Raw genomic sequence first — 27,952 nt, forward strand, 5'->3', positions numbered from 1 at the left:
ACTTGTACCATGCCGCAACAAAGGGTCGATTACATGGGACACCATTTATGCCCAGTGCCGATTTCTCGTATTTATCCTCTTCTGATGAAGAAATAGCAATATCAGTTGATCGAGAAGACAGAGGAATACTTCCATATAGATTTGAACCTGTGGCTGTAATTAATGTTGAATATTCGGATGCTTCTACAGACGGCAATGACGCGGAGTCTGATGAGCGAGCTCTGGCGGCGGGCCGCGAGCTGAGCTTCCAGGCGGCGGAGGCCGTTAGCCCCGGACGCCAAAGCTAGGCTTAAGGCCTATGGGACATAAGTGCGTTAACAAAGGCCCCCAAGAGTTCCGGGCTGGCAGCCACAGATGTTTCTTCGGACGGGAATGACACGGAGTCTGACGAGTAAGCTCTGAAGCCTAGCTTCGACGTCTAGGGAGGCCGTTAGCCGAGCTTTGGCGGTGGTGGAGGCCTTTAGCCAAGCTTCGGTGTATGGGGATAAGGGCCTGCACTGCCTAGAAGCTCGGCTAAAGGCCTGCTGCCAAAGCTCGGAGCTTGGATTTCCCCTTTAACTAAAAAAACACAGATATTCCAAAAAGCTAAAATCACCCAGTATAATTTCTTTACATTGAAATAATGATTTAAAAATAGCAGCAATACCACCACCTTTTTTTCCCTCTTGGACACTTGTCCATAAAATTAAATTCTGCTGGTGTTGCCTCATTTAAAATGGTATTACCGCTACTTTCTGTTAACCACATTTCATTTAATAACAAAATGTCCAGACCATAGGTTGTAATAATGTCATTGATCAACGTTTATTTGTTACCCAGTGACCTGATATTTAAAAAGAGCTAGTCTCGCAGAGATGGCTGGAGAGAATGGTTCGACATTTTATCCTCACTCATTTGGAAGTTCTACTTTTTTGGTGCCATATCTTTTTGACCAGTTTTCTGCCCCTTGTAATTACAGGGATGAAAAATGCCTGATTTCCATAGGGGTCTGAGTTATTCTGGAAAAGACCCGGTAAATATCAGTCAGATTTACAGATAGTCTTCATGGGTGGAGGAGGGGCCTTTTGCTTAGTGGACGGTGGTTTCAGGCGCGAGGGGATGGGAGGAAGATCTTGGCGTGGTATGGGCTGGACTCCATCGTTGACAATAGTCTTCATCCTATCCATCAGACCCAACATTGCATTCAGGCTGGGAGAGGGGGAGCAACATCTACTATGGATTGTATGGTTGTTGTAGTCATCGAGGGGAGATTCTGAAGTATGGATGGCTCCAATGGGGCAGGAAGAGGTGTGGGACATTCCATTTGTCATTTGCTCATCAGATTGTTTGGATAATGTAAATGAATCTGTGTGCACCTTGTCTCGCACCTGGTCTAACCTTATCTCTTGTTCCTCCGATTGTTTGGGAACAACTGGATCCTTTTGTCCATGGTTTTTGTAAACAAATGTATTGGGACACAACAATAAAGTACAGTTAAAACTGTCAAGTCTTCCGCAAGGCTTGGGTAAGGCCCTTTTTCTGTTCCCTGTGCACAATGAGGAGTTCCAAAGACACGCTTGGATGAGTTGGAATTGGAAGAACAAGCACATGACCTCACAAATGATAAAAAAAAATTTCACACTGACGTTCATCTTCTAAAAAGCCCAAGTGTAAAATCTCTTAAAAACAAAAATATAACCCTCAACTAAAATAAGATGAAATAAGATAATTTTTTACTGGAGTGGAACAAAGTTGTCATCTTTTCCTTGTGCCTTCATGTTTTTTTATTATGGGTACTTCGGTTTCCTCCCACATTCCCCAAACAGGCAAGGTAGTTTATGTGAAGACTCTAAATTGAACATGAGTGCGAATGGTTGTTTGTTTCTCTATTCCGACCAGTTCAGGGTCTCACTCAAAGATAGGTGGGACAGGCTCCAGCACACCCCCCAACCCTAGTAAGGAATAAACACTTTGGAAAATGGATGGATGGATGGATACATTTTATTTACATCTATCCATAGTAATGATCAAACCAAACACGTTTCCTTCCATTTTCTATCAATGTAGAACCTTATCAAGTAGAAATTAACAAAGGTGGGAATCCATTCATTTCGCATCATATTTTCTTCAGTTTTCACATCCTGTACATAGGTGAAACGTGCCCCAATACTTTTGCCTGCATATCGTATACTACTGTACATAACTGAGTTTGCGACGCCAAACTTTTGTCTATAATTCTATATACTGTATTACAATATGCAAGTATGTCATTCACATGATTTACACAACAAGCACTCCAACACTCCAAAGGTTCGATGAACCAGACAAATTTTCATGGAGCTCCTCAGGGTAATAATTGCAGCCCGTTCATTTTTTTTTTTTTTTTATCAAGGCCTTCCAACTTATCAAAATAATTAAAGCCTGAAAGATGTAAAACAATATACGCGCCATCACACTCACAAATCTGCACAGTCGAGCACGAAAAATCACGCGTATAAAATTTATTACGAGTAGTAAAAATAGATCTTGACATTAATTTACGTGTTTATTTCATAAATGTTGTTAACAAAACAAGCCTGCTCCTAAACAATCAGTATTCATCTGGAAACAAGAAATGCAAGTTAATCGTACTGAGCATGTAAGCAAGTGATGCCAAAAGCAGATGTTCTGAGCTGCTTCATGTATTGCGAGCGCACTTATGTCGAAGGTTATCAACATCATGAGCCATGGAAAAGGAAATTCAGTTACACCAGGGGTGCTCAGTGCGTCAACCATGAGAAAGTTTTGGTGGATCATGTGACCCCCCCCCCTCAAAAAAAAAGACGTACGACCCCCCTCATCGCTTGATTCAGGTGTGGCCAATAAGTCGAGCGCACTAGCAAGACAGCGTCCTATTTACTGCAGTTGCGGCGATGCGCTTATTGCTCCCCGGCTCGGTGCCTTTACGTTCGGGTTTACCCCGGTGGATGAGAGAGTAGTCTCCCTTCACTTGCAGGTAAGGGGATGGATCCTGATTGTTGTTTGTGCTCATGCACTAAACAGCAGTGCAGAGTACCCACCCTTTTTGGAGTCCTTAGAGAGAGTGCTGGAGAACCCCCCCCCCCACCTTTGTGACTCCATCATTCTGCTGGGAGAATTCAATGCCCACGTGGTTAATGTTAATGTCTAACCTGGAAGGGTGTGATTGGGAAGAACAGCCACCCTGATCAGAACTCGAGTGGTGTTGTTACTGAACTTCTGTGCTCATCACAGATTGTCCCTAACAAACACAATGTTCAGGCATAAGGGTGTTCACATGTCCACCTGGCACCAGGACACCTTAGGTTGCAGTTCAATGATCGACTTTGTGGTCGTGTCATTGGACTTGCGACTGCATATCTTGGAGACTTGGGTGAAGAAAGGGGCGGAGCTGTCAACTGATCACCACCTGGTGGTGAGTTGGCTCCGATGGTGGGGGAAGATGCCAGTCCGACGTGGCAAGCCCAAACGTGTTGTGAAGGTCTGCTGGGAACGGCTGGCAGATTACCCTGTCAGAAGGAACGTCAACTCCCACCTCCGAAAGAACTTTGCTCACATCCCGAAGGGGGCGGGGGACATTGAGTCCGAGTGGACAATGTTCCGCGCTTCCATTGCTGAGGCGGCCGACTGGAGAAGTGGCTGTAAGGTGGCAGTGCCTATCGTGGCAGCAACCCACAAACACCTTGGTGGACACCAACAGTGAGGGATGCTGTCAAGCTGAAGAAGAAGTCCTATCGGGCATTTCTGGCCCGTGGGACCCCCGAGGAAGCTGATACAGTGAAGAAAATAAGTATTTGAACACCCTGTTATATTGCAAGTTCTCCCACTTAGAAATCATGGAGGGGTCTGAAATTTTCATTGTAGTTGCATGTCCACTGTGAGAGAGATAATAATAATAATAATAAAAGAAAAATCCAGAATCACAATGTATGATTTTTTTTCAACGATTTATTTCTGTGATACAGCGGAAAATAAGTATTTGAACACCTGTCTTTCAATTGGAATTCTGAACCCTCAAAGACCTGTTAGTCTGCCTTTAAAAGTCCACCTCCGCTCCATGTATTATCGTGAATCAGATGCACCTGTGTGAGGTCGTTAGGACCATAAAGACACCTGTCCACCCCATATAATCGGAAAGACTCAAACTTGTAACATGGCCAAGACCAAAGAGCTGTCCAAAGACACCAGAGACAAAATTATACAACTCCACATGGCTGAAAGGGCTACGGAGAAATTCCCAAGCAGCTTGGTGAAAAATGGTCCACTGTTGGAGCAATCATTAGAAAATGGAAGAAGTTGAAAATGACCCTCAATCTCTATCAATGCAAGATAACACCTCGTGAGGTCTCCATGATCCTTAGAAAGGTGAGGAATCAGTCCAAGACTACACAACAGGACTTGGTTAATGAAATGAAAAGAGCTGGAACCACCGTTTCCAAGGTGAGTGTTGGTAATACACTAAGACGTTATGGTTCTAAATCATGCATGGCACGGAAGGTTCGTCTGCTTAAACTAGCACATGTCAAGGCCCGTCTTAAATTTGCCAATGACCATTTGGATGATACAGAGGAGTCATGGGAGAAACTTTTGTGATCAGATAATTCCACTAACCGTGTTTCAAGGAAGACGAATGATGAGTTCAATCCCAAGACCACCATCCCTACTGTGAAGCATGGGGGTGGTAGCATCATGCTTTGGGGGTGTTTTCCTGCACATGGTACAGGACGACTGCACTGTATGAAGGAGAGGATGACCGCGGCCATGTATTGTGAGATTTTGGAGAACAACCTCTTTCCCTCAGTCAGAGCATTGAAGATGGGTCGTGGCTGGGTCTTTCAACATGACAATGATCCAAAGAACAGAGCCAGGAAAACCAAAACGTGGCTCTGTAAGAAGCATATCAAGGTTCTGCCATGGCCTGGCAAGTCCCCAGACCTAAACCCAATAGAAAATCTTCAGAGAGACCTGAAACTCCGTTTTTCTCAACGACCATCTCGGGAAGATGTGTGTGGAGTAGTGGGCCAAAATCCCTCCTGCAGTGTGTCCAAACCTGGTGAACAACTCCAGGTAACATTTGACCTCTGTAATTGCAAACAAAGGCTACTGTACCAAATATTAACATTGGTTTTCTCAGGTGTTCAAATACCTTTTTGCAGCTGTACCACAAAAATAAATAATTTTTAAAAAAATCATACATTTTGATTTCTGGATTTTTTCTTTTTAGATTATCTCTCTCACAGTGGACATGCACCTACGATGAAAATTTCAGACCCCTCCATGATTTCTAAGTGGGAGAACTTACAATAAAGCAGGGCGTTCAAATACTTATTTCCTTCACTGTAGGTACCAGCCAAGTGGAATGTGGCATCGGTGGTCGCTGAGGCACATACCCAGGCATGGGAGGAGTTCGGTGAGGCAATTGAGAACGACTTTAGAACGACTTTGAGGAAATACTGATCCAGTGTCCGGCGTCTCAGGAGGGGGAAGCAGTGCACCGTCAACACTGTTTATAGTGGGCACAGGGCGCGGGGACAATAATTGGAAGACCTCCTCAATTGCACCAACATGCTGTGAGGAAGCTGAGTCTGGGTGCTTTGAGGTAGGCTTTTCTGTCTCTGGGTTGAGGTCACCAAGGTGGTTAAAAAGCTTCTTGGTGGTAGGGCCCCAGGGGTGGATGAGGTTCGCTTGGAGTTCCTAAAGGCTCTGGATGTTGTGGGGCTGTCCTGGTTGACAGGCCTCTGCAACATTGCGTGGACATCGGGGAGAGTGCCTCTGGATTGGAAGACTGGGGTGGTGGTCCCCCTTTTCAAGAAGGGTGACCGGAGGGTGTGTTCCAACTATAGAGGGATCACACTCCTCAGCCTCCCTGGTAAGGTCTATTCAGGGGTACTGGAGAGGAGGGTCCGTCGGGAAGTCGAGTCTCAAATTCAGGAAGACCAATGTGGTTTTTGTCCTGGCCGTGGAACAGCGGACCAACTCTACACCCTTGGTTGAGTTCGCTAAACCAGTCTACATGTGTTTTGTGCACTTGGAGAAGGCACTTGACCGTGTCCCACGCGAAGTCCTGTGGGGGGTTCTCCAGGAGTATGGGGTACAAAACCCCCTTATATGAGCTGTCCGGTCCCTTTATGACTGCTGTCAGAGTTTGGTCTGCATTGCCGGCAATAAGTCAGACTCATTTCCAATGAGAGTTGAACCCCGCCAAGGCTGCCCTTTGTCACCAATTTTGTTCATAACTATTATGGACAGAATTTCTAGCCACATCGAGGCGTAGAGGGTGTCCGGTTTGGTGGCCTCAGCATCGCATCTCTGCTCTTTGCAGATGATGAGGTTCTGTTGGCTTCATCAAGCTGTGATCTCCACCTCTCACTGGAGCCATTCGCAGCTGGGTGTGAAGCGGCTTGGATGAGAATCAGCACCTCCAAATCCGAGAATATGGTCCTCAGTCAGAAAAGGGTGGCATGCCCTCTCCAGGTCGGGGTTGAGATCCTTCCCCAAGTGGAGGAGTTCAAGTATCTTGGGGCCAGGACACGCTGGAGAGACTATGTGTCTCGGCTGGCTTGGGAACGTTTTGAGATCCCTCCCGAAGAGCTGGAAGAAGTGGCTGGGGAAAGGGAAGTCTGGGTATCCTTGCTGAAGCTACTTCCCCCGCGACCCGACCTGGAAAAGCGGTAGATAATATATGGATGGATGTACGGATAAATGCTTTAGGAAGATATAGAGCTATTGGTCGCTTTCAACAATGGATTGACAATAGATACCGACCTAAATAACGCTAGATTATAACAATACATCACGATTGCTGACAGGAATTGTTACAATGAATTGCTAGCTTTTTGCCACTAGCGCCAATGGATTGTTTTCACGTGACGTCACCCGTTGTGCTGCTTCGAGCGACAGCCATTTTTGATCCCTGAGCTCCGTTACTCATACATACGCAAGGTGGACGACATTATGTTTCTAACTGCATTTATTGAAGATGCAACCGACAGCACATCAAGCCCAAGGCTACCTGGCGTACACACATTATAGGACTCAGCGTTGCATCACAAAGGCGCAGTATTTTGCCCTTGATCTTTAACTCTATGTGACAAAAATCGCGAAGGAGGAGCACTTACCTGTATGCTAACACGGAAAACGAAACGTGGTGGAATTTGCTTTTATATCAACGCGGAATGGTGCACGGACGTTACAGAGCTCAGCACACACTGCAGCAATTTTCGTTCGCTACAACAACCTAACTATAAAAAATACAACATTTATAAAAAAAATATATATCTGGGCACTTACCTGTATGCTAACATGGAAGATGAAAGGTGGAATATAACTTTTTTAATATCGAGGCAAACTCCATTTATTCCTTTTTTTTAAAAAGTAAAACCTGTATATTAGTTCACCACAAGCAAAGCGTTTATTTGTTTAAAATTTGATGACAACGGCAGAAAGACATAAGAATAAACAAATCCAGTATTTCACAAAATTCTTGAATCTTTCAATTGACTAACAAAAAGGGATCTTAACTGTATTGTTGGCCTACTGAAAAGAGTATCGATTAAGCTCGTTAGCTTGACAACACATCAGCACGATGGAGGTTGAGACCGAGCAGCGTGATAGCAACGTCGGGCAATCATCCACAAAGCCAAGTCTCCGTGAAGCACAGAGCCGCAGAACATCCAAAGTCTTTCTTCGGAAGCGTTAGACGATGTCCCCTCTTACGCAGCCGGACTTGGGTACCTGATCACGAGGCTCGGAAGAGCACGCTGACGAGGAACTCTGGAAATTGGCGAGAGTTGTTGAAAAAAAGTCAGAAGAAAAGTCTGAAGAAGGCTCTCTGATAGTTATAAAGCAATTTTCAAAATATTGTGGGTATTGACCGTTCGTGTTTATTCCTTGACAGGCCAGTGCATTTAATTTTTCTTCAGATAAAGTTTGTCAGATCAAGAATTTTCATGAATAAAAATTTGTAAATACTGTTTTATATCATGTTCTACTAATATCAGTTGAAATTAGAAATTATCATTTGAGTTTGAAATTTTGGTTTTCTATTTTAGTTATGTATTTGTTAATTTGATTGTTAATTTACAGTTATGTTATATTAATCCAGTATGTTATTTTAAGGTCTTGAGATTCCATCCTTAATCACACCCGCAACTTTATCTGCGAGCATGACTGACCACACCCGTACATTTTTCAAATGTGAGTCACTGTGATAGATGCAATTCCATATTGTATTAATTTCTTGCAGGTACTGTGTATATATATCCCAAACCTTTTTCTTTTTTTTTTTTTTTTAAAGCATTCTGGCATACATTTGACTTTTGGTCACAATTGAGTTTGGCAAGATTCATTGATACATATCCTTTATGCTCTGATAAAAGCACCAAAAACATGCTTATGGGGCATCGTTGACTTTTTTCACATGACGGGCCCGTCTTCCCCCGCGTCACAAGGTGAACATGCCTGAGCTGGCCCTTCTTCGTTTCGTTGTGCTTGATGATGACTACATCGGAGATGACTTCATCGGGCAGTTCAGCGTGGCGTTCGAGTGCCTTCAGTCTGGCTACCGCAACGTGCCCCTCCTGGACCTGACGGGGGAGCCCTTGCCCCATGCCAGACTCTTTCTACACGTGGCCATCACCAACCGGCGAGGGGGCGGAAAAGCCCACCGCAGGGGCCTGTCCGTTAGGAGGGTGAGCCGGCGTGGGCGTGAGTATGTCACGTTGAGGAATACAGGTATCAAGGCGGTAGATGACATCTTCAAACTGGCCAGCGCCCCCCTAAAAGATGTGATGGACCTGCGGGAAGAAGCTCAGGTAAGGCGAAGTCTTCAGGTTACTTCGTTAGGTACACCTTCATAGATGAACACGGTCTATTTTGGTGAAGATCAGTATAAAAGCGCAGCGCCATCTCTTTTTTCTTGGGGAGGTCGATATATTTTTCCAGCTATTTCTTTAATCCCTTTATGAATAATTAAAACACGGAATGCCAGAGCAATTTATCTGAATTGTCATTGCCGTCATTATAATTATCGTGTCCGTATTTTTTTGTCCTTCACCATTATCACTGGCAAAAACGGACATTTTTAAGGGAATGGACAATTGAACAGAGCAACATCTGGTAATCTGATAAAGTCTTGTCAGTTTTTCTTTACGATGTTATGGCAATACATCACATATTTTAGTAGGTTCAGGGTCCCATGGAGGACAGGAAAGTGCTAATTTGGTCTTGATATGAAAAGGTTTGTGAAAACACTACCTTAAATTAAAAAAAAAATTACATAATTATGAAATAACCTACAGTGAAAATAATCAGTGAAAAACAGTGTGGGAGGATCATTAAGAATTTATCAATAGCTACCACCTCACTAACCTATTTTAACACACACACACACACACACACGCTGCACATACTTCACACACACTACACACATGCAGTCACACAAAAACACTTTCTGTGAGTTGATCTGCAACACTCCATCATTCATCACGCCTCCGTAGCCACAAATCACACACATGCTCACACTCGCACAAAGGTGGCATGTGCTATTCGTCTAGTCTGGTCTGGCCTCAAGTTTTTTTTTATTAATATTTTTCACATTTTCGTGTTGCTGTCAGGGCACCATCGCCAGTTTCAAAGAGCAGTGTGGGCTCCCCACGGTGGCCAAACTCAAGCAGTGCATCCAGAGCCTGGCCACCAGATTGCAGAGCCCCGAGGGCACCATGGGGGCCACTATGGTGCTCAAGGAGGGTTACCCTTGTCTGGAGGCTCTCATCAGTGTCACCGAACCCACCCGCAAGCTGCTCTCTGCCTATGACACGGTTAGTACAAAAGTATTTTCCTGTTGTCTCCCCCCAAAATTTATAGGCTTGAAAATGGGAGAATTCTACATTTTAACTTACTAAAAACAATCCTACAACACAAGAATCTGGCATCTCAATTTTCAAACAAACTCATATTTTCGTGACTTTTATTGATCTTAACAAGTCGAATACCGTAATTTATGGCCTACAGAGCGCACTGGATTATAAACCTCACCGAGTACATTTGTAAAGGAAATACCATTTGGTACATACATAAGCCGCAAGTGCCCAAATTGAAATACGAGACAAAGAAAGACGGTACACAGAAAGAGTTTTCAAAGTTCTAATACCTTATCTTAGCTTAACATAGCAACAACACAATAGCACGAACAGGGCTGGTTTAAAAATAAAAATAAAAAAATGAAAAAAAACATACCGGTAAAAAAAACAAACTGCCATGGCAGCTAAACAGTAGCAACACGGTACCACAGCACTAGAGCCGGATAAAAAAAATCTAAATACCTAAATCACTAAGATGCGGCAGTTAACACAGCAGAAACACACTACCGTGGTGCTAACAGGGCCAGTTAAAAAAAAAAAAAAACATACCAGTAAAAATCAGAGACACGGCAGTAACACAGCTAGTGCAGCGCTAATAGGGCCGGTTAAAAAAAAAAAACATACCGGTAAGAGTCACTTCCTCGACACATATACTCCACCGATCTCACTCTTACCTTTTCCGCTTGAGTGCCCCCTTGCGGCCGTCAGAAAAAAAAATGCACAAATTAGCCGCATCACTGCACAAGCCGCAGGGTTGAACGTGTGTAAAGAAAGTTGCATCTTATACGCGGGAAATTATGGTAATCATGAGTTACAGCTGTAAAGTAGAACAATTTCAACTGTTGGAGGTTTTATGAGGGGGCACGGTGGCGCAGCTGTAAAGCATTGGCCTCACAGTTCTGAGGACCCTGGTATAATTCCGGCTTCATCTTTTATAAGAACGGTACTCCTCAAATCACTTCAACATAGTTGCTTGCCTCAAGATGGAGCAAGATGGCACCAAAATACTACTTTTTATTTCCAGCCTCTCGCACAAAAACAGCAAATATGTGAGTTTTTCAGCAAATCACATTGTCAAACCATGAATATGTGATGGGCCATCTACTCCGGGATCCACAAACAGGGGTGTGATCACATCCCTAACCCTAACCCTTATACAACATTTCTTTTTTTGACCTTGCACCAAATGGTGACGGGATGCCGTATTATATTATGAAGACGCAGTTGTGGCAATATACCGCCTTTGCTGAGTTCTGTGTAAGAAAGGCAAAATGGGATTTTGAAAGAGCCTTCAATTTTTTAAATTATGAGGAAAATGTAATCAAATTAGTTTTCATACGTGCTAATGAATGCAAAACCCAGTTACACCTCAGTACCATGTATGATTAGACTCCATCCATCATTATTATTGGGCCAAAAAAAAAAGTGCAACACTACAACACCTCCCCCGTGCCATCACGCGACAACGGTTAAAACATCAAATTATAAAACACAGACACCCACACACAGTGGTGTAGCATTAGGTATGCAGAGAGACAGTTTTTGACATGCGTGAAGCAGTCACCCACACGCCTCGTCAAGCTCTTGCATCCCAAGCGTCCAGCTGCTCCCACTCCATCTCAGAATGCACCCCTCCCCCCGGTGTCCCCACTCTGCTGTTACACCCACACGCAATGTCATATTCAGTGGCGTAATAGTTTTCTCTCGGTATAGGTATGTGTGATTATACAGTTGATAGAAAAGCTTTGTTTGCATACGAGGAAGTACAGCGGAACCGCGGTTATTGTGAGAAATTTGTTCCAAAAAGTCTGACCGAAACCAAATTGTACGAAAATTGAAAATATTTTTCAGAGGAAATAATGTGAATCCAAACAATCTGTTCCAAAACCCAATGAATACATATAATGATACAATATAATAATATATAAGAATAATAAAATAATAATGGGCGGTACAGTGCCACAGCTCTGAAGCGTTGGCCTCACAGTTCTGGGGACCAGGGTCCAATATATGAAGAGTTCAGACGCAAAAGCAGATATGTCCATTTTTGTTGTTTCTGTAGATTCTTTCTACACACACACGCATTACATGTGGCTCCAACATGCCTTCGAAGTAGTAATCTGACAGACCCAATTTTGGGTGGCATTCCTCAGGGAAACGTTTCAGGTCCATTTGTTTTCCATGATGTTTCCCAAATTGAGGGGGTGGGTGTGGCGGCAGATGCAATGCCTTCACTTCCTATGGGATGAATGGCTATTTTTTCCAATACATTTTTTTCCATATACAATATGTAAACTGTATGTCACTTGCACTTTTTGCACCGTGGCACTCTTGCACCCATCCAAAGCAACCATTGGGACACAAATAGGAGTGGGAATTGGAAATGCAGAGGTCCATTCATTTTCTCTGAAATCTAAACATGCTAATCTCTGCAGCAAGATCATCGTCAATATGCAGGAAAACCGTGGTAAAAGTGGAACAGCCAACTGTGCCAATACTTGGTTTGCCTGTTTTCAGATGATTGTGGCCCAGAAACAGCTGATTGAGAATGCTGATGGTGTCCAGGAGAGGATTGTGCAGGTGCAGAGAGAAGGTAAACTATGCTAATGTTGATTTTTAAATAAGACTTGCGAGGGTCTCAAAGTCATTCCTGTCGTGGTTCCCTCAGAGGGCTGTTACGATTGTAAAATCATTCAGCCATCCATTCTCTGAGTCGCTTATCCTCACAAGGCCCACGGGTGGTGAAATCATGTAAATGTTAACTCATCAAGTGACATTATAACAAATACACAACAAATTAATGGCTAAGTATTTCTTAAATCTGTGTCATAGGATAACTGTTTGTTCAACTATTCAGGATGTCACCATTGTGTACTACATGTGGCAATTTCAAATATTGGTACAGATTTTAGCAAGAATAATGGACCTCGAACCACATGATTCGCTTACGCAGGCCTCATGAAATTACGTGGCGGGACCAACGCGATCTGGCCCCTGGACCTTAAGTTCACCACCTGTACCTGAGAAGCATTCATTTAACAATATGTTTCTCACTGCGGTTGTAATTTGAAGTGGTATACAACCAATAATTATTAACTAGATAACCAAAGTGCATGTGTATTTTGTAGGCATGGAATTCCATGAAGATTTGTCTCGACTGGGGGAGAAGGAAGGGATGAAAGGACGCAAGCTGAGCAAAGCTGTGGAAAGTTTCACTTGGAATGTCACAGTGCTCAAGGTACTCAAAGTATACAGAAAAACACAGAGTAGACAAATATTGTATTTTTTAATTGATTTTTACATTATAACATTTGTTAATATTTTTACTTGTGTCGTTCAAATTAGGATTGAGTGTAATGTGACATTTTGAATCAAATTTACACATACAGTGAAGAAAATAAGTATTTGAACACCCTGCTATATTGCAAGTTCTCCCACTTAGAAATCATAGAAGGGTCTGAAATTTTCATCATAGGTGCATCTCCACTGTGAGAGAGATAATCTAAAAAGAAAAATCCAGAAATTACAATGTACGATTTTTTTAACGATTTATTTGTGTGATACAGCTGCAAATAAGTATTTGAACACCTGAGAAAACCAATATTAATATTTGGTACAGTAGCCTTTGTTTGAAATTACAGAGGTCAAACATTTCCCGTAGTTGTTGACCAGGTTTCCACACACTGCAGGAGGGATTTTGGCCCACTCCTCCACACGGATCTTCTCTAGATCAGACAGGTTTCTGTTCCATTTTGGTCTCATCTGACCACAAAACCTTCTCCCATGACTCCTCTGTATCTTCCAAATGGTTATTAGCAAACTTAAGACGGGCCTTGACATGTGCTGGTTTAAGCAGGGGAACCTTCCGTGCCATGCATGATTTCAAACTATGACGTCTTAGTGTATTACCAACAGTCACCTTGGAAACGGTGGTCCCAACTCTTTTCAGGTCATTGACCAAGTCCTGTCATGTAGTCCTGGGCTGATTCCTCCTCACCTTTCTAAGGATCACTGAGACCCCACGAGATGATATCTTGCATGGGGCTCCACTCCGGTTGAGATTGACTGTCATGTTTAGCTTCTTCCATTTTCTAATGATTGCTCCAACAGCGGACTTTTTTTCACCATGCTGCTTGGCAATTTCTCCGTACCCCTTCCAGCCGTGTGGAGTTATACAATTTTGTCTCTGGTGTCTTGGGACAACTCTTTGGTCTTGGCCATGTTACAAGTTTGAGTCTTACTGATTGTCTGGAGTGGACAGGTGTCTTTATGCAGCTAACGACCTCACACGGGTGCATCTGATTCAGTATAATACATGGAGTGGAGATGGCTCCTTAAAGGTGGACTAACAGGTCTTTCAGGGTCAGAATTCTAGCTGATACACAGGTGTTCAAATGCGTGTTTGCAGCTGTATCACACAAATAAGTCATTACAAAGTCATACATTGTGATTTTTGGATTTTTCTTTTTAAATTATCTCTCTTACAGTGGACATCCACCTATGATGAAAATTTCAGACCCCTCCATGATTTCTAAGTGGGAGAACTTGCAATCTAGCAGGGTGTTCAAATCCTTATTTTCTTCACAATACATTTGCTTAGAAAACATGAGAACTGAAGAGCAATGACGAGACATGACAGAAGTTGTCTTTTGCACATTAATAGAAGGCATAAGAGCTGGCTTTTATATCATAATATCCACTCCCCAACTGCTTTGTTTAGGTACACATTAATACCAGGCAGTAAATTCTGCAGCAGAAAAAGTGATATGAAAACCCATCCATCCATTATCCAAGCCGCTTATCCTCGCAAGGTCACAGGGAAGCCAGAGTCTATCCCAGCTCGTTTCAGGCGAAAGGCAGACTTCACCCTGAATTGGTCGTCAGTTAGTCACAGGGCAGATATCAACACCATCACTGAGTGGGAATTGATTGCACGCTGCCTGCACCAAAATCAGGCGTGTGTACCACTACACCATTCGTAACTTGAGATGAAAATGTTTACGTTAATCATATAGAACAATGATTGCCAACCTTTATTAAGCCAAAGCACCTATCACATTTAAAAAAAATTCATGGCACGCCAACAAACAAAAGTATTACACAAAACATGGGTACAGGAGTTAATTATACACTTTCGGCCATCCAATAGAAAGGCATTTATTTGTTCTGTCTGTCTCTATACAATAGGCAGATGAACAAAGATACATTTTTGTTTGAAAATAAATAAATTTGTAAATAAATAGATACTATTTTGACCAATTATGGGAAATTTGTGCCATGGCACACTGGATGGAAATAGCTGATATAGAAGACACCGATGTCCTGTTTGTTGTGGCCGCTGCAGGGGCAGAGCGACCTGCTCCGTGGAGCCAAGATGGATTCGCTGGATGCTCTGAGGCAGGTGGCACTGGCCTGCGAGGCCTCAGGATTCACCTCAGCTTCCTCCAACTCCTCCTCCTCTGCTTTCTCGACGGCCGAGCTGCATTACACCGCTCATGCCATTGACAGGCGGCGAAGCAGCACACACAGCAACGGACGCATCTGACCCATCGTTTCTTGTTTGGGGGCGAGGGGGGATTCATCCGGTATGGTAACCTTTCCCACGGAAGAGAAGCCTTTCTTGAACAACGTCAAATTTGGGCTTCTTTTTCTGACATAACATTCCACACTCCTTGTAACTCCAGCGCATTAACCCGGTTAAACACAAGTATCGCCTGCGCTGCTTTATCAGGTGATAATCATATTGGTTTTATAAATGGTGGTCAAAAGAAGAAACTTGTCATTTTTTTCTTACTAAACAGCATATAAATCTATTTTTCATTCTTAATGAATATAGGAAAATATGAGTTTCAATTAGATATTATTCACATTTATATAAAGATTCAAATTCAACCGTTACATTTGTTGCATTTGAAAAGCATTGAAAAACATCACAAAAGGGGATGAAATGTAGAATTTCTAAGCATTTAAATTGCTTTTATTCGAGGAGCACATATGTATTTTAATTTATTTTTTTAATTATCACGAGTAAAAAAAGGTATTTTGGATTGAAGTACACTGCCCTAAATCTATCTGCAGTTTTTGAATTAGGACCCATACAAACTGGTCAATGAAAATAAGAACTCCATGATATATAAATTTTTATATTTGATTTGAAATGTTCCCTCGTGGTTTCTGTTTATATGGAGCTTAGTCCATTTGAATTTTCTGGTCTCATCCTTTGTATATTCCTTGATAAAGTCCTGCAAGAAACACTTCTAATTTCCCGGATGGTCACAATACATAAATAAAATGTATTACACAGTATTCTTAAGCAGCCGATCGAGGGTGCAGGCTGTTGGGTGGCATTTGGTTCTTGTCATGTCAACAAGGTTGAAATGCAAGACCGGGCCATCGGAGAGGTTGTTTTCTGGAAGACGTACTGGTGTGTATCACAAAAACCCATTTCCTGCAACATGTGCAACAGGGTGTATATTAGTTTGAAACTGAATGAAATGACTGTAGCAACAATAACAATGGTTAAAAAAAAAATTGATTTAGGGTGATGTCTCTTTTGAATTAAACTGCTCAACTCTTTGAATGTGTGACAACGTCGGCTGCCTGGTGATGATGGTTAACTTTGGCCTTTTGAGTGTAAATGTGTATTTTCTTTGTATGATGACACCATCTCTTATCTTGAACTTCTTCAGTCTTGTTATGATTGTTTTGAACGCAAAGTTTTCGCACCAGGGAGAACAAGCAAATGCCACACAGTAAAGCTGGAGCCCAGATTTGAACCCAAAACTTAAGAACTGTGAGGCAAATGTGCTAACTGCTCGTCCCGCCATACAATTTGTGGTAAATAAATTATTTTCTGACCTGACCCGATACGTGAAACAATTTCTTCTGACATGATCTCTCAGAAGTGTGATTGGAATCACTGGACTGGATGATTGAGTATAGTCACTTCATCCCACGCTAGCTCATTAAGTCCAAAGTGACATTTTGTACGTTTGTCTGAAAGCGGTGACCCTAATTTGACAAGAAAATCTCAGAGAATGTCCAAATTATTTTTTTGTTCAATTCTTATATTAGACCATAGTTTGAGGTGAGCAGAATTCCTAAATTAAATTCCAATTTAGCTGGCTTTGTCAATAAATAGAGGTCCAGTTCAGAAAAATGTCTCCAAGACGATATCTGGACAGGCTGAATTGGCCCCATAAAAACTACACAAATATCACTAATGCGAACCACTTCACTTCTGCATGTTCGATTTGAATTGAGACTTTGTTGAAATTTGAGGATAACACTGAGGTTTTATAACATCAAGTGGTTATGTCATACCGTACCGCTGCACTCATGTCTATGAATTCTTTTTATTGTCTTTTAAATAACAACATACTCTTAAGTACAGGCCAGCTGATGTGATGCCAAAGAAATTGAAACCATAAATAAGCATGGTTCTGGTCAGCACATTTCCTCATAGTTCTGGGGAATCAGGTTCAAATCCAAACTTGTCTTTGTGGAGTTTGCATGTTCTCCTCGTGCCTGAGTGGGTTTTCTCCGAGAGTTCCTGTTTCCTCCCACATCTCAAAAACATGCATGGTAGGCCAGTTGAAGACTAAATTGCCCATGGATGCGAATAAGAGTACGAATTGGTATGTCATGTGCCCTGCAATTTGCCAGGGACCAATTCAGGGCCTCCTGCCTGAAGTAAGATGAGATATGCACCTGTGACCCTAGTGTGGATAAGGAGTATGAAAAATAGATGCATCAATAAGAAAAGAGCAAGCTTTTGGTTTTGGACTGTTAACTACTTGGCGGCAGCCAGCAGAGGCCAAACCCAATTCTGGGTCAGGTACTCTTCTGCTTACACAGGTTATTGTAGAAATCAAAATGAAATAAATAGCAAGTGATTAGCATGACACCATTTACTATTTGACTTTGATATCCAGAAGTAATTCTGACCCAACTAGTTGGCTGTGTAGACTGAGAGCTGTAGAAATCGAAACAAAGTTAAGAGCAAAACTTTGGTGCAAGACCACAAACACTTTAGTCGCGGTTTGAAATATCTAACATCTTGTAAATTTGTTTTCTTCTCCATCTCTGGTGAGCTTATAACCAGCGATCTTGACATGAATGATCCATTCACTCCTGTAAAACAAACCACAGTATTATCGTTCCAGGTCCACTTCACAAGACTGTTGACGTGAACTGAGGGTCATGTAGCCTGTATCATACATCACCACATGCACAGTGACAGGGCAAAAAGGGTTTTCGGGTTGTGGTCATGGTGTTTTTGTAATTTGGTCTGACATGAGGTCATCTGCACGGTACTGTCGGCACTTAGAGGAAGAGTGCAAATGAAATTAGATAATAAATGGAATGTCCGCGTTTCAAAGTGTTTTTTGTTTAATTGACATTGTTTCCATGCCATAAAATTATTGGATGTTTGTGACTTGCTGGCAGTCTTAAACGCAGTACAAGCACGGGATGAACCTGCTTTGATGTCATTCCTAGGCTGATCACAGCCATTAGGGGATACATTTGCATCGTACCTGGGCCTCGCCATGACTTTCTACTGTATCTCTGAATTTCTGTCTTTGGTAGTAATCGGCATCTCTGACCACCACAAGCCATGTTTGTTTACACACACCCATGCATATAAAGTGCATGTGTGTCTGTGTATACACACAGGTCCACCTCATTAGCTTGGAAAATTGGCTAAAGCTTAATTACTTTCCGTAGTTCCTTTTAAAGATTGAAACTCATATATTATAGAGATCCACTACACCTCGAGGGAAACATTTCATATTTTTATATTGCAAGAGGTGGCGCAGCTTTAAAGTGTTGGGTTCAATCCCTGCCCGCCTGTGTGGAGTTTGCATGTTCCCCCGTGCCTCCGTAGGTTTTCTCCGTGCATTCCGGTCTCCTTCCACATTCCCAAAACATGCATCAATTGGACACTCTAAATTGCCCCTAGGTGTGATTGTGAGTGTGTCTGTTGTATGTCTCTATGTGCCCTGCGATTGGCTGGCAACCAGTTAATATATACATAAGCGGCAAAGAAAAAGGATAGAAAGTCCTTTGTTGCCATCTCGTGGCATCCATCCATTCATTTTCTTAGCCGCTTATCCTCACGAGGGTCGCGGAGCGTGCTGGAGCCCATTCCAGCTGTCAACGGGTAGGAGGCAGAGTATGCTCTGAACTGGTTGCGAGCCAATTGCAGGGCACATCGAGACAAACAGCCACACTCACAATCACACCTAGGGGCAATTTAGAGTGTCCAATTAATGTTGCATGTTTTTGGGATGTGGAAGGAACCCAGAGTGCCCGGAGAAAACCCACGCAGGCATGGGGAGAACATGCAAACTCCACACAGGCGGGGCCTGGATCGAACCCGGCTCCTCAGAACTGTGAGGCCAATGCTTTACCAGCTGCCCCACCATGCCTCCAGCACTGTCTTTCTCTAAACAAACACCTGCTGTCCTTTCAACATAGTTATTTTGCCCTAAGATGCCACCAGATGGCTACAAAACACTCCTGTTATCTAAATGAAGCTATTTAATTCACTTCAACATCAGTAAATTAGTGATTTCTTGGCACCGAGATTCCACAAATCAATCTTGTTGCATTGGTTTGAGCACAAAAACACCTGATTGTGTATTTTTGAGTAAATAATGCAAGAAAGGTTTTCTAAACAAAAATCCAGAAATCGGGTGAATTGACTTTTCTACGATATTCAAATTTATTGAGATGTAATGTAGAGCTCCCTGTTATAATGTATTTTTCCTTTTCCTTGTTCAAACAATATCACATGCCTGGTATTAAGATGCATCCATTTTGTCGGTGTCACAGCTCTGTGGGTTAATACATTGAAATAAAGTGCTGTGAATGTTGAAATGTACGAGTTTAAGGCGTTTATTATATGCCACTCGCACACACTGCAGTTTTGTGTACTTGAAGCCTCTACATAATACATTGTTTCCAGTATTTAAAACCGTTGTGTTTACTCCTGGAATGAGCAATTACATCAGGAGGCCATGTCAGGCCATGTAGACATCATGCACAACCTCAGCAGAGAAACCGTTACAACTTTGGCTCTGACTGTTACGTGCTTTGGACTTTTTCAGAGCGTCATTTTAGACAGAGGAGGACGTTGCGTTCAGATGCCCGCACTGCCCACGTGTCTTAAACCTTTGAAACCTTTCTGGCCTCTTTGCTGTGTGCTACCTTGTCTTTGCAAGTGTGTTGTCACTTCTTTAAAAGAGTTGTGTTTCAAGACCAACGTAAATATGTCCAATGTGCTTGTACCAGTCATTGTGATGTGAAGCAGTTGGAAATGTACTGCGGTACCACTTGTGTGGCATCTGCTTTGACTGTGATGGCTTGACCCACTCTCGGTCCCCAACTGTTCTAACACCCACTTCATGTTATGGTTGTTGTTTTTTTTTTGTGTGTCTGTCTTTGTAAGATAGAATCCAGACCAAAAGAGATCATTAAATATTTATTGATGTGTATTTTAAAAGCTATATATATGAATATATTTAATAACTAAATGGACATTGCTTTTATTTTAAAAAGCTACTTTTTTCTATCTGACAGGCATTCTAATGTAAAAGTATGTATCCCAGGCCTAATAAAGTGATCTTTTTACCATGAAACTCTGTATTGTTTGAATGTCTACCCCCTACCCCATACTGTGTCTGCTTTTTTCCCCTCACACCGTTTCCTTCCATTCTTTCAGACTGACTTTTTATTGTTGTGTCACTTAAACCTGCTTTTCTGCCTTCAGTCCATCTCAGCTGCTTTTTCTTCTTTCCCAGCTTCCCCTTTCTTCCTTCTCCCAGACACAGTTTTTACTTTGCATACTTCCTTCCATTTAGTGCCTTTCCAGTACCTGTTACTGCATTAGAATCCACTTTTTTATTTTGTCTGCTCAAATTACTTAGTTTAGTTAACAGTAGCAATTAACAAAAAAAAAAAAAAAACAAAAACAAAAAAAAGAATTATATTAAACATCATCTTCAGCACTATAACAATGAATAACTACATACTGGTGGAATTGTGGATCAGCTGGTAAAGCATTGGCCTCACAGTTCTGAGGTCCCGGGTTCAATCCCAGACCAGCCTATGTGGAGTTTGCATGTTCCCCCGTGCCTCCGTAGGTTTTCTCCGTGCATTCCGGTCTCCTTCCACATTCCCAAAACATGCATCAATTGGACACTCTAAATTGCCCCTAGGTGTGATTGTGAGTTCGGCTGTTTCTCACCATTTGCCCTGCGATTGGCTGGAAACCAATTCAGGGTGTACCCTGCCTCCTACCCATTGACAGCTGGGATACACTTCAGAAATTCCGTGACCCTTGTGAGGATAAGCAGCTAAGAAAATGGATGGATGGACGGTTGATGATAATACACAAGTGTTTGATGATTTTGATGCCTGTCAAGTTCCTCAATTATGCCAGCAAGGGGAGCCAAATATCAAGATGTGACATGCTGAGTGGCATCAAATGTAAAACGCCACATCGTTGATAATCTGAGCAAGGAAAAAATTTTGGCCACCCATCCATTCATTTTCTGAGCTGCTTATCCTCAAGAGGGTCGCCGCAGTGCTGGAGACCATCCCAGCTGTCAATGGGCAGGAGGCGGGGTGAATTGGTTGCCAGCCAATCACAGGGCACATTGAGGCGGACAACAGTCATATTCCCAATCACACCTATGGGAAATTTAGAGTATCCAATAAATGCATGTTTTGAGGATGTGGGAGGAAACCGGAGTGCCTGAAGAAAATAATTCAATGACAATAGAATTTTATTTCAGTATTTTTTTCCAGGTTAAACACATTGGCATCTTCTTTTCCATTCGGCTTGTCCCGTTAGGGGTCGCCACAGTGTGTCATCTTTTGCCATCTTAGCCTATCTCCTGCATCTTCCTCTCTAACCCCAACTGCCCTCATATCTTCCCTCACCACATCCATAAACCTTCTCTTTGGTCTTCCTCTTGCTCTTTTGCCTGGGAGCTCCATCCTCAGCACCCTACCATCAATATACTCACTCTCTCGCCTCTGAACATGTCCAAACCATCGAAGTCTGCTCTCTCGAACATTGTCAGCAAAACATCCAACTTTGGCTGTCCCTCTAATGAGCTCTAATGAGTTAAACACATTGACATAATGGTTGGTAAATCTGTTGCACAGTTCTGAGGATCAGCATTTGAAGCTGGAGGAAACGGGCATGTTCTCTTCTCAGTAAAACATGGATATTATCTTGATTCCATACTCTCAATTGCTTATCGATGTGAATGTTTTTTTTCCATGTCTACTCTGTTATTGGCTATTGTCTGGCGATTGGTCCAGGGCGAATCTGCTTTTGCCCAAAATCACCTTGGCATTAGGTTCCGCCTCATCTGTGTGACCCTTCATTGACAAACATTATAGAAAATGCTAGTGCTTACTCCTCTTGGTATGGAGTTTGATTGTAAATCAATTAGTTGGGAGTACAATTTTTGCTTGAACCCTCAATTGTGCTTGTGTTGCATGATAGAATATGTATGGACCCCCTGTGAGTAATGTATGTGAACACTTACTGTATATGTTGCAGTCATCATGCCATTAAATGAGAGCATTCCCAGCACATATGTGTATTGTCTCTTCTGAGGTTGACAGGCGCTGAGGTCCCCCCCAGGAGGTGTTGGGCAGCAGATGGGAGGTGATGGAACTGTGTGGTTAGCGTAGGTGCTGACATGACAGCATGTCGGGCCCTAATGCAAGCGAACATCTGGAGGTGGCCGGGCCACGTTGCTTCTTGGCCCTGTGGCGGCGTCCTATAGCCTGGAGCCAGACACCACCATGAGTGAGGTACACCAGCAGATGAACCCGGCCCCCTGAGGTGGGTAGCTCTGATTACTTCAGGGAAAGTTAAGAGTCAAACTTGTGCTGCTACATGACAGGTGATAGGAAATAAGTTATACTGTACTGTATACAATACTGTATATACTGTACACTTTCCTGTTGATTCTACAGTTAGTTGCCACATGCCATACAGTCAAATAATTTAAAGTTATCATGCAGTAGTTGACTACAGTTTCCACTGCCTCCTGAAATTTTATATATATATATTATATATATATATATATATATATATATATATATATATATATATATAGTGAAGAAAATAAGTATTTGAACACCCTGCTATATTGCAAGTTCTCCCACTTAGAAATTATAGAGGGGTCCACTGTGAGAGAGATAATCTAGAAAGAAAAATCCAGAAATCACAATGTCTTATTTTTTTAAACGATTTATTTGTGTGATACAGCTGCAAATAAGTATTTGAACACCTACCTAGAATTCTGACCCTCAAAGACCTGTTAGTCCGCCTTTAAAAAGTCCACCTCCACTCCATGAATTATCCTGAATCAGATGTACCATTGTGAGGGTGTTAGACGCATAAGGACACCTGTCCACCCCATACAATCAGTAATACTCAAACTTGTAACATGGCCAAGGGCCAAAGAGCTGTCCAACGACGCCAGAGTGAAAAAAGGTTTACTGTTGGAGTCATCATTATAGCTCTGGACTACTCAACAGGACTTGGTCAATGACCTGAAAAAAGCTGGGCCAGTCTCCAGACCTAAACCCAATAGAAAATCTTTGGAGGGACCTGAAACTCTGTGTTTCTCAGCGACAGCCCAGAAACCTGTCTGATCTACAGAAGATTTGTGTAGAGGAGTGGGCCAAAATCCCTCCTGCAATGTGTGCAAACCTGGTTAACAACTACAGGAAACGTTTGAGCTCTGTAATTGCAAACAAATGCGACTGTACCAAATATTAACATTGAAGCTACTGAACCTGAACTCCTGTACGCCTTGGCTGCATCTAGAAATTCTGTCCTTAATAGTTATGATCAGAATTGGTGACAAAGGGCAGCATTGTTGGAGTCCAAATCTCACTGGAAATGGGTCTGACGTACAAGCAGCATTGCGGACTAAACTCCAGGTGATGATCAAATTACAGCTCTGCCCCTCACTTCACTCGAGTGTTCAAGACATGCGGCTGCAAGTTTGATGAAACGACAACGAAGTCCATCGTCAAACTCCGACCTAGTGCTTCATGGTGCCAGGTGCACGTGTGGAAACCCTTATGCTTGAACGTAGTGTTTGTTATGGACAATTTGTGATGAGTACAGATGTGTAATAGCAGAACACCACTCAGGTTATGATTGAGGTGGGGAGGTGGGGGGCAGGCGTTCCTCCCAATCGCCCCTCCTAGGTCTCAGTTTTGTACTGAAGTCCCCCAGCACAACAATGTAGTCCCCAGTGGGAGAACTCTCCAGTACCCAATCCAAGGGCTCCACTAAGGGTGGGTACTCTGAACTGATGTTTGGTGCAAATGCACAAAGAACAGTCAGGACCCATACCACCACCCGAAAGCGAAGGGAGACTCTCCTCTTGTCCAATGGGGTTAATCCCAATGTAAAAGCGCTGAGCTGGGGGGCAATTCGTATTCCAACATGGTTGTTGCTTTTTAGACATAGGCATCGGCAGGGATTTGGAGCTCAATGAAAATATATTAATTTTGTCTCTGCAATTTCAAAGATGAAAATTGACCATTATTGTTTTCTAGGTTTCCTGACTGTCATGGATATTCGTTATGACTTTTCTTTGCCATACAGTGCCCTTGTTTACTCCTCAAGCCAAAGAACAAGCAAATTAGTTCATCATTTAATGCCCACTCAACCAAACATTAAATTATAGAAAGGTGCGTTGTGGTCAGAATTGAAGTCAATTGGAGAAGTTTTGTGTCACTTTAAAAGCACATTTTTGCCCAGAAATGTCAGTTAATTTGTGTGACGTCAGAAGCATTTGGCTTAAATTAGGATCCAGTGTATATTGATTTGATATCTTTTTTTTTAAAATGGCTGTTTTAGAAGTGATGAAGTATGGTCCTCTGGTTTGTTTCAATCTATACCTGCTTGCGAAAAACCTGCTCAAAGACATGCACACACACATGCACACACAGAAGCGTATGGCAGCTCTATTGGGGCTCTTCACATTGTCCAGGTGGCCCAGTGTCAGGCAGCTGAATGAATGGCTGTATATATTAGCAGGCTGCTTTAATGAATTAGAGCCACGGCTCGGCTGTGTCACAACAGGCGGGTTCATACTCACCAGACCTGCTCCACTTCTCAGCCTCTATTCAAGGTAAGAGGTGCGGCAGGGAGGGGGTTTGGGGATTCTGATTGCGTCCGTCGGGACCAGGTGAGCCAGGCGGCCCGACGGCGCCCCTGCAGCAGCTCTCTGCTTATTTACAAAGGGCATCTGGCGAAAAGGGGGCACATAGCTTCGACACTCGTGCTGCCATTGATTGGCTGGGATGAGCGAAGGCCTACTACCTGTTTGTATACACGTGTGGGAGGGCGAGCAGGATTACGGAAGGGACATACAGACAATTGAACAAATATCTATACAAGCTGAAGTTTGCCACCCACCCACACGTGTACACAGGCGACGAGCCTCTGGCGAGATTGCCTCTGGTTCTGCTCAGTATGCCACATATGTCAAAGTCAAATACATCTTTATGTGGCTTTAAAGAAAACAGTAACAGTTTTTTTTTTTATTTTTTTTTAATCAACCAAGCTAAAGCCCTTTCTAAGTAAACCAAACCTATTGCTTTGTCACCATCTTGTGACACCGTAGTGCTCAGGAACTCTTTTGAAACGAGGTGAGTAGGATTTAATCAAGCCTTGTCTCATAGAAAAACACGCTCCCTTGTACATCTTGTGGCATTCATAGGGAATTACAAATCATGGGTGACCTTTGCACTTCAATGCCCATGATGCATTAACTGTGTGAAAGCACATTTTGATGTCCCCACCAACAAATACTCTTAGAAGTACCTATTAATAGTATGTTCTGATAGTATTCCCCAAAAATGGTAAGGGTCCTAAAATATGTACAGCAAAGTTTTTTTTTTTTTTTTTCATTTTGAAGATGTAGTCAACAAAGGGCAAGGAGTCGACTGGAGCATGTATGACAAACAGCTAAGTGAAAGAAACTAGGAAAGTAATGTACTGTATGGTCAAAGACAACCACAATTTATCCTGCCGGACAGTGTTGTCCTCTAACGAGTTCAATGAATGAATGTCTGTGAACTAGTTCATATTTTAGGTGAACATGAATTGAACTTCAGCTTTGCCTGGTAAACATTCGTGAAACTGTGCACATTGTGGAGTCTGTGAACAGTTTTCCAATGAAAGCTCATTTTCATTCAGAATTGGCAAGGATAAATCAATCGATAAATATTTTTAATGATGAAGCGTCGACATATCTGACACTTTCATTCAGCCTTCAACTGTCTCCACCATTGCAAGAGTGATGCAATAAAATCATTTAAAAAAACAAAGACTGAAACCATAATTTATTAATGATGATTATGACTGTCACCCAAAAATGGTTGTAAAGAAATTGAGAAAATATGGAAATTCAGACAAAATTAAACAAATTGTACTGAAAGTGAATCGTAATAGATAGGTAGCTCTGTATCTGGGACCAATTCGGTGTTGGTGGCCACTTGAATGTTTACATTAGGCAGGCACACCCCAACAACCTAATGTAAATGAAATGGTTTTTAAAATTATTATTAGTAAGCTGAATTATATCACGGTCATTTCTCTTTGACTGCTAATCACAGTTATGTATTAATAAGGAGTGCATACATTACATCGTCCTAAAAACAGTGAGATGAAACTGACTTATACTCCTCTGTGATCAGCTGTCAGTTCACATCACAATCACTTCAATTTGTTGATCTGAGCTTCAGGATGGAAAAGAACAGATGGAAGTAATGGAGAGGAAAGGAGTGCAACTCAGAAAAGTCAAGTTTTACAGTCAAGCAAAGCTCCTTTTGCGTTCTTTATGAGCAAACATGTCCACCATTCTCTTGTTGTTCGTATTCTTCACTTCATCGGCTGACAATTATTTTCCTGCGCTCATCCCTCCTCATTTTCTTTTGTTGCCTTCCTCTATTTTGCACTGCCAAATTAGCCAGCATCCTGCAACATGCGCTAGCTCTTGGATTTGCTTTTGTCCTTTTACTGCTGTGTGGCTGACAAGCATGCACGTGGCGCGTATTCGCAGCGACTAACAGCGGGGTGGAGGGTTAAGATTGCTGTAATCACGGACGGCTACCTGTTCATTAAAAGGCCCGGCAGGGGGTTTTGGTGTGCTATTTACAGCATTTAAGAACCAATTAAAGTGGCACAAGCTATTAACACATACAACATTAACTGGGAGATGCGAAAGTATGAAACAAAACAATCCACATATGAACATGTTAATATATTTGCCTTGCAGCCTCTTCAACATTGAAAGTTTTTAAATTGGCGTAGACCAACTGATGGTGAGAAAAACTATGAGGAAAAGAAAATCATCCTAGGTGGCATTCATTTGAACTTGTAAATGGCTGTGATTATCGTATAATGTGTCTGAAGATGGCGTGTGATTGCTCAGGTGGGGTGTGGGGGATACGTGAAGAGTTCGACGAGGTGAAGTAGACGCTCTCGTTAGTCTAATTGCTGGAACATTCGCCACTTTTCACAATAGGCTGTGATTTGATGGACATAAGTTGAACAAGATTCTGTCTTTTTAAAAAATATATATATATATGAGATTGTGAAGTCACTTGATTTGTTTATTTATTTATTTATTTATTTTCTAAAGTTGTTTGAATGGACATTCACATACAGTAGAGTTCTCCCCTCACCTAACAATTACAATCATGGACAAAACTTTTGTCAGCTAATACTTTTTCAATATAAAATATTATTGCATGTATTGCTTTTTTAATATTTACCTTTTATCGACAATGACTGGACCTAAAACATTTCCCTGGTTATCAGAATTATCTATAATGTACTGCATGTGACATATGCATAGAGATTAAATGATTTTTCAATAAAAAGTATACGAAACAATTTTTATTATGTATCTTTTGAAAACACTATAGCCAAAGAAGAGGAGCACGTAAGTCCAACAATGATTATGGTGATGGCAGTTGCGTTACAGGTCTACCAAGCAAAGCGGAATGCAACATTTTTCTACTGAGAAGGGGTCTGA

At 42.2% G+C, this 27,952-nt stretch overlaps 1 protein-coding gene across 8 annotated transcripts in view; it reads left to right on the forward strand.

Annotated features, from left to right (window-relative positions):
- plcl1 (phospholipase C like 1) overlaps positions 1-20,466 on the forward strand; it is a 135,170-nt gene extending 114,704 nt beyond the window's left edge. For all 8 annotated transcript variants that reach the window (XM_061841679.1, XM_061841678.1, XM_061841680.1 and 5 more), the window contains 5 exons: positions 8,448-8,810; positions 9,612-9,815; positions 12,375-12,450; positions 12,986-13,095; positions 15,202-20,466. In XM_061841679.1, coding sequence (XP_061697663.1) covers positions 8,448-8,810; positions 9,612-9,815; positions 12,375-12,450; positions 12,986-13,095; positions 15,202-15,402 — 954 coding nt within the window. In that variant the 3' untranslated portion in view covers positions 15,403-20,466. The remainder of the gene's footprint in view (positions 1-8,447; positions 8,811-9,611; positions 9,816-12,374; positions 12,451-12,985; positions 13,096-15,201) is intronic.
- The last annotated feature ends 7,486 nt before the right edge of the window (positions 20,467-27,952 follow it).

The sequence above is a fragment of the Syngnathoides biaculeatus genome, chromosome 14, assembly GCF_019802595.1.
Source record: "Syngnathoides biaculeatus isolate LvHL_M chromosome 14, ASM1980259v1, whole genome shotgun sequence".
Taxonomy (NCBI): Eukaryota; Metazoa; Chordata; class Actinopteri; order Syngnathiformes; family Syngnathidae; genus Syngnathoides; species Syngnathoides biaculeatus.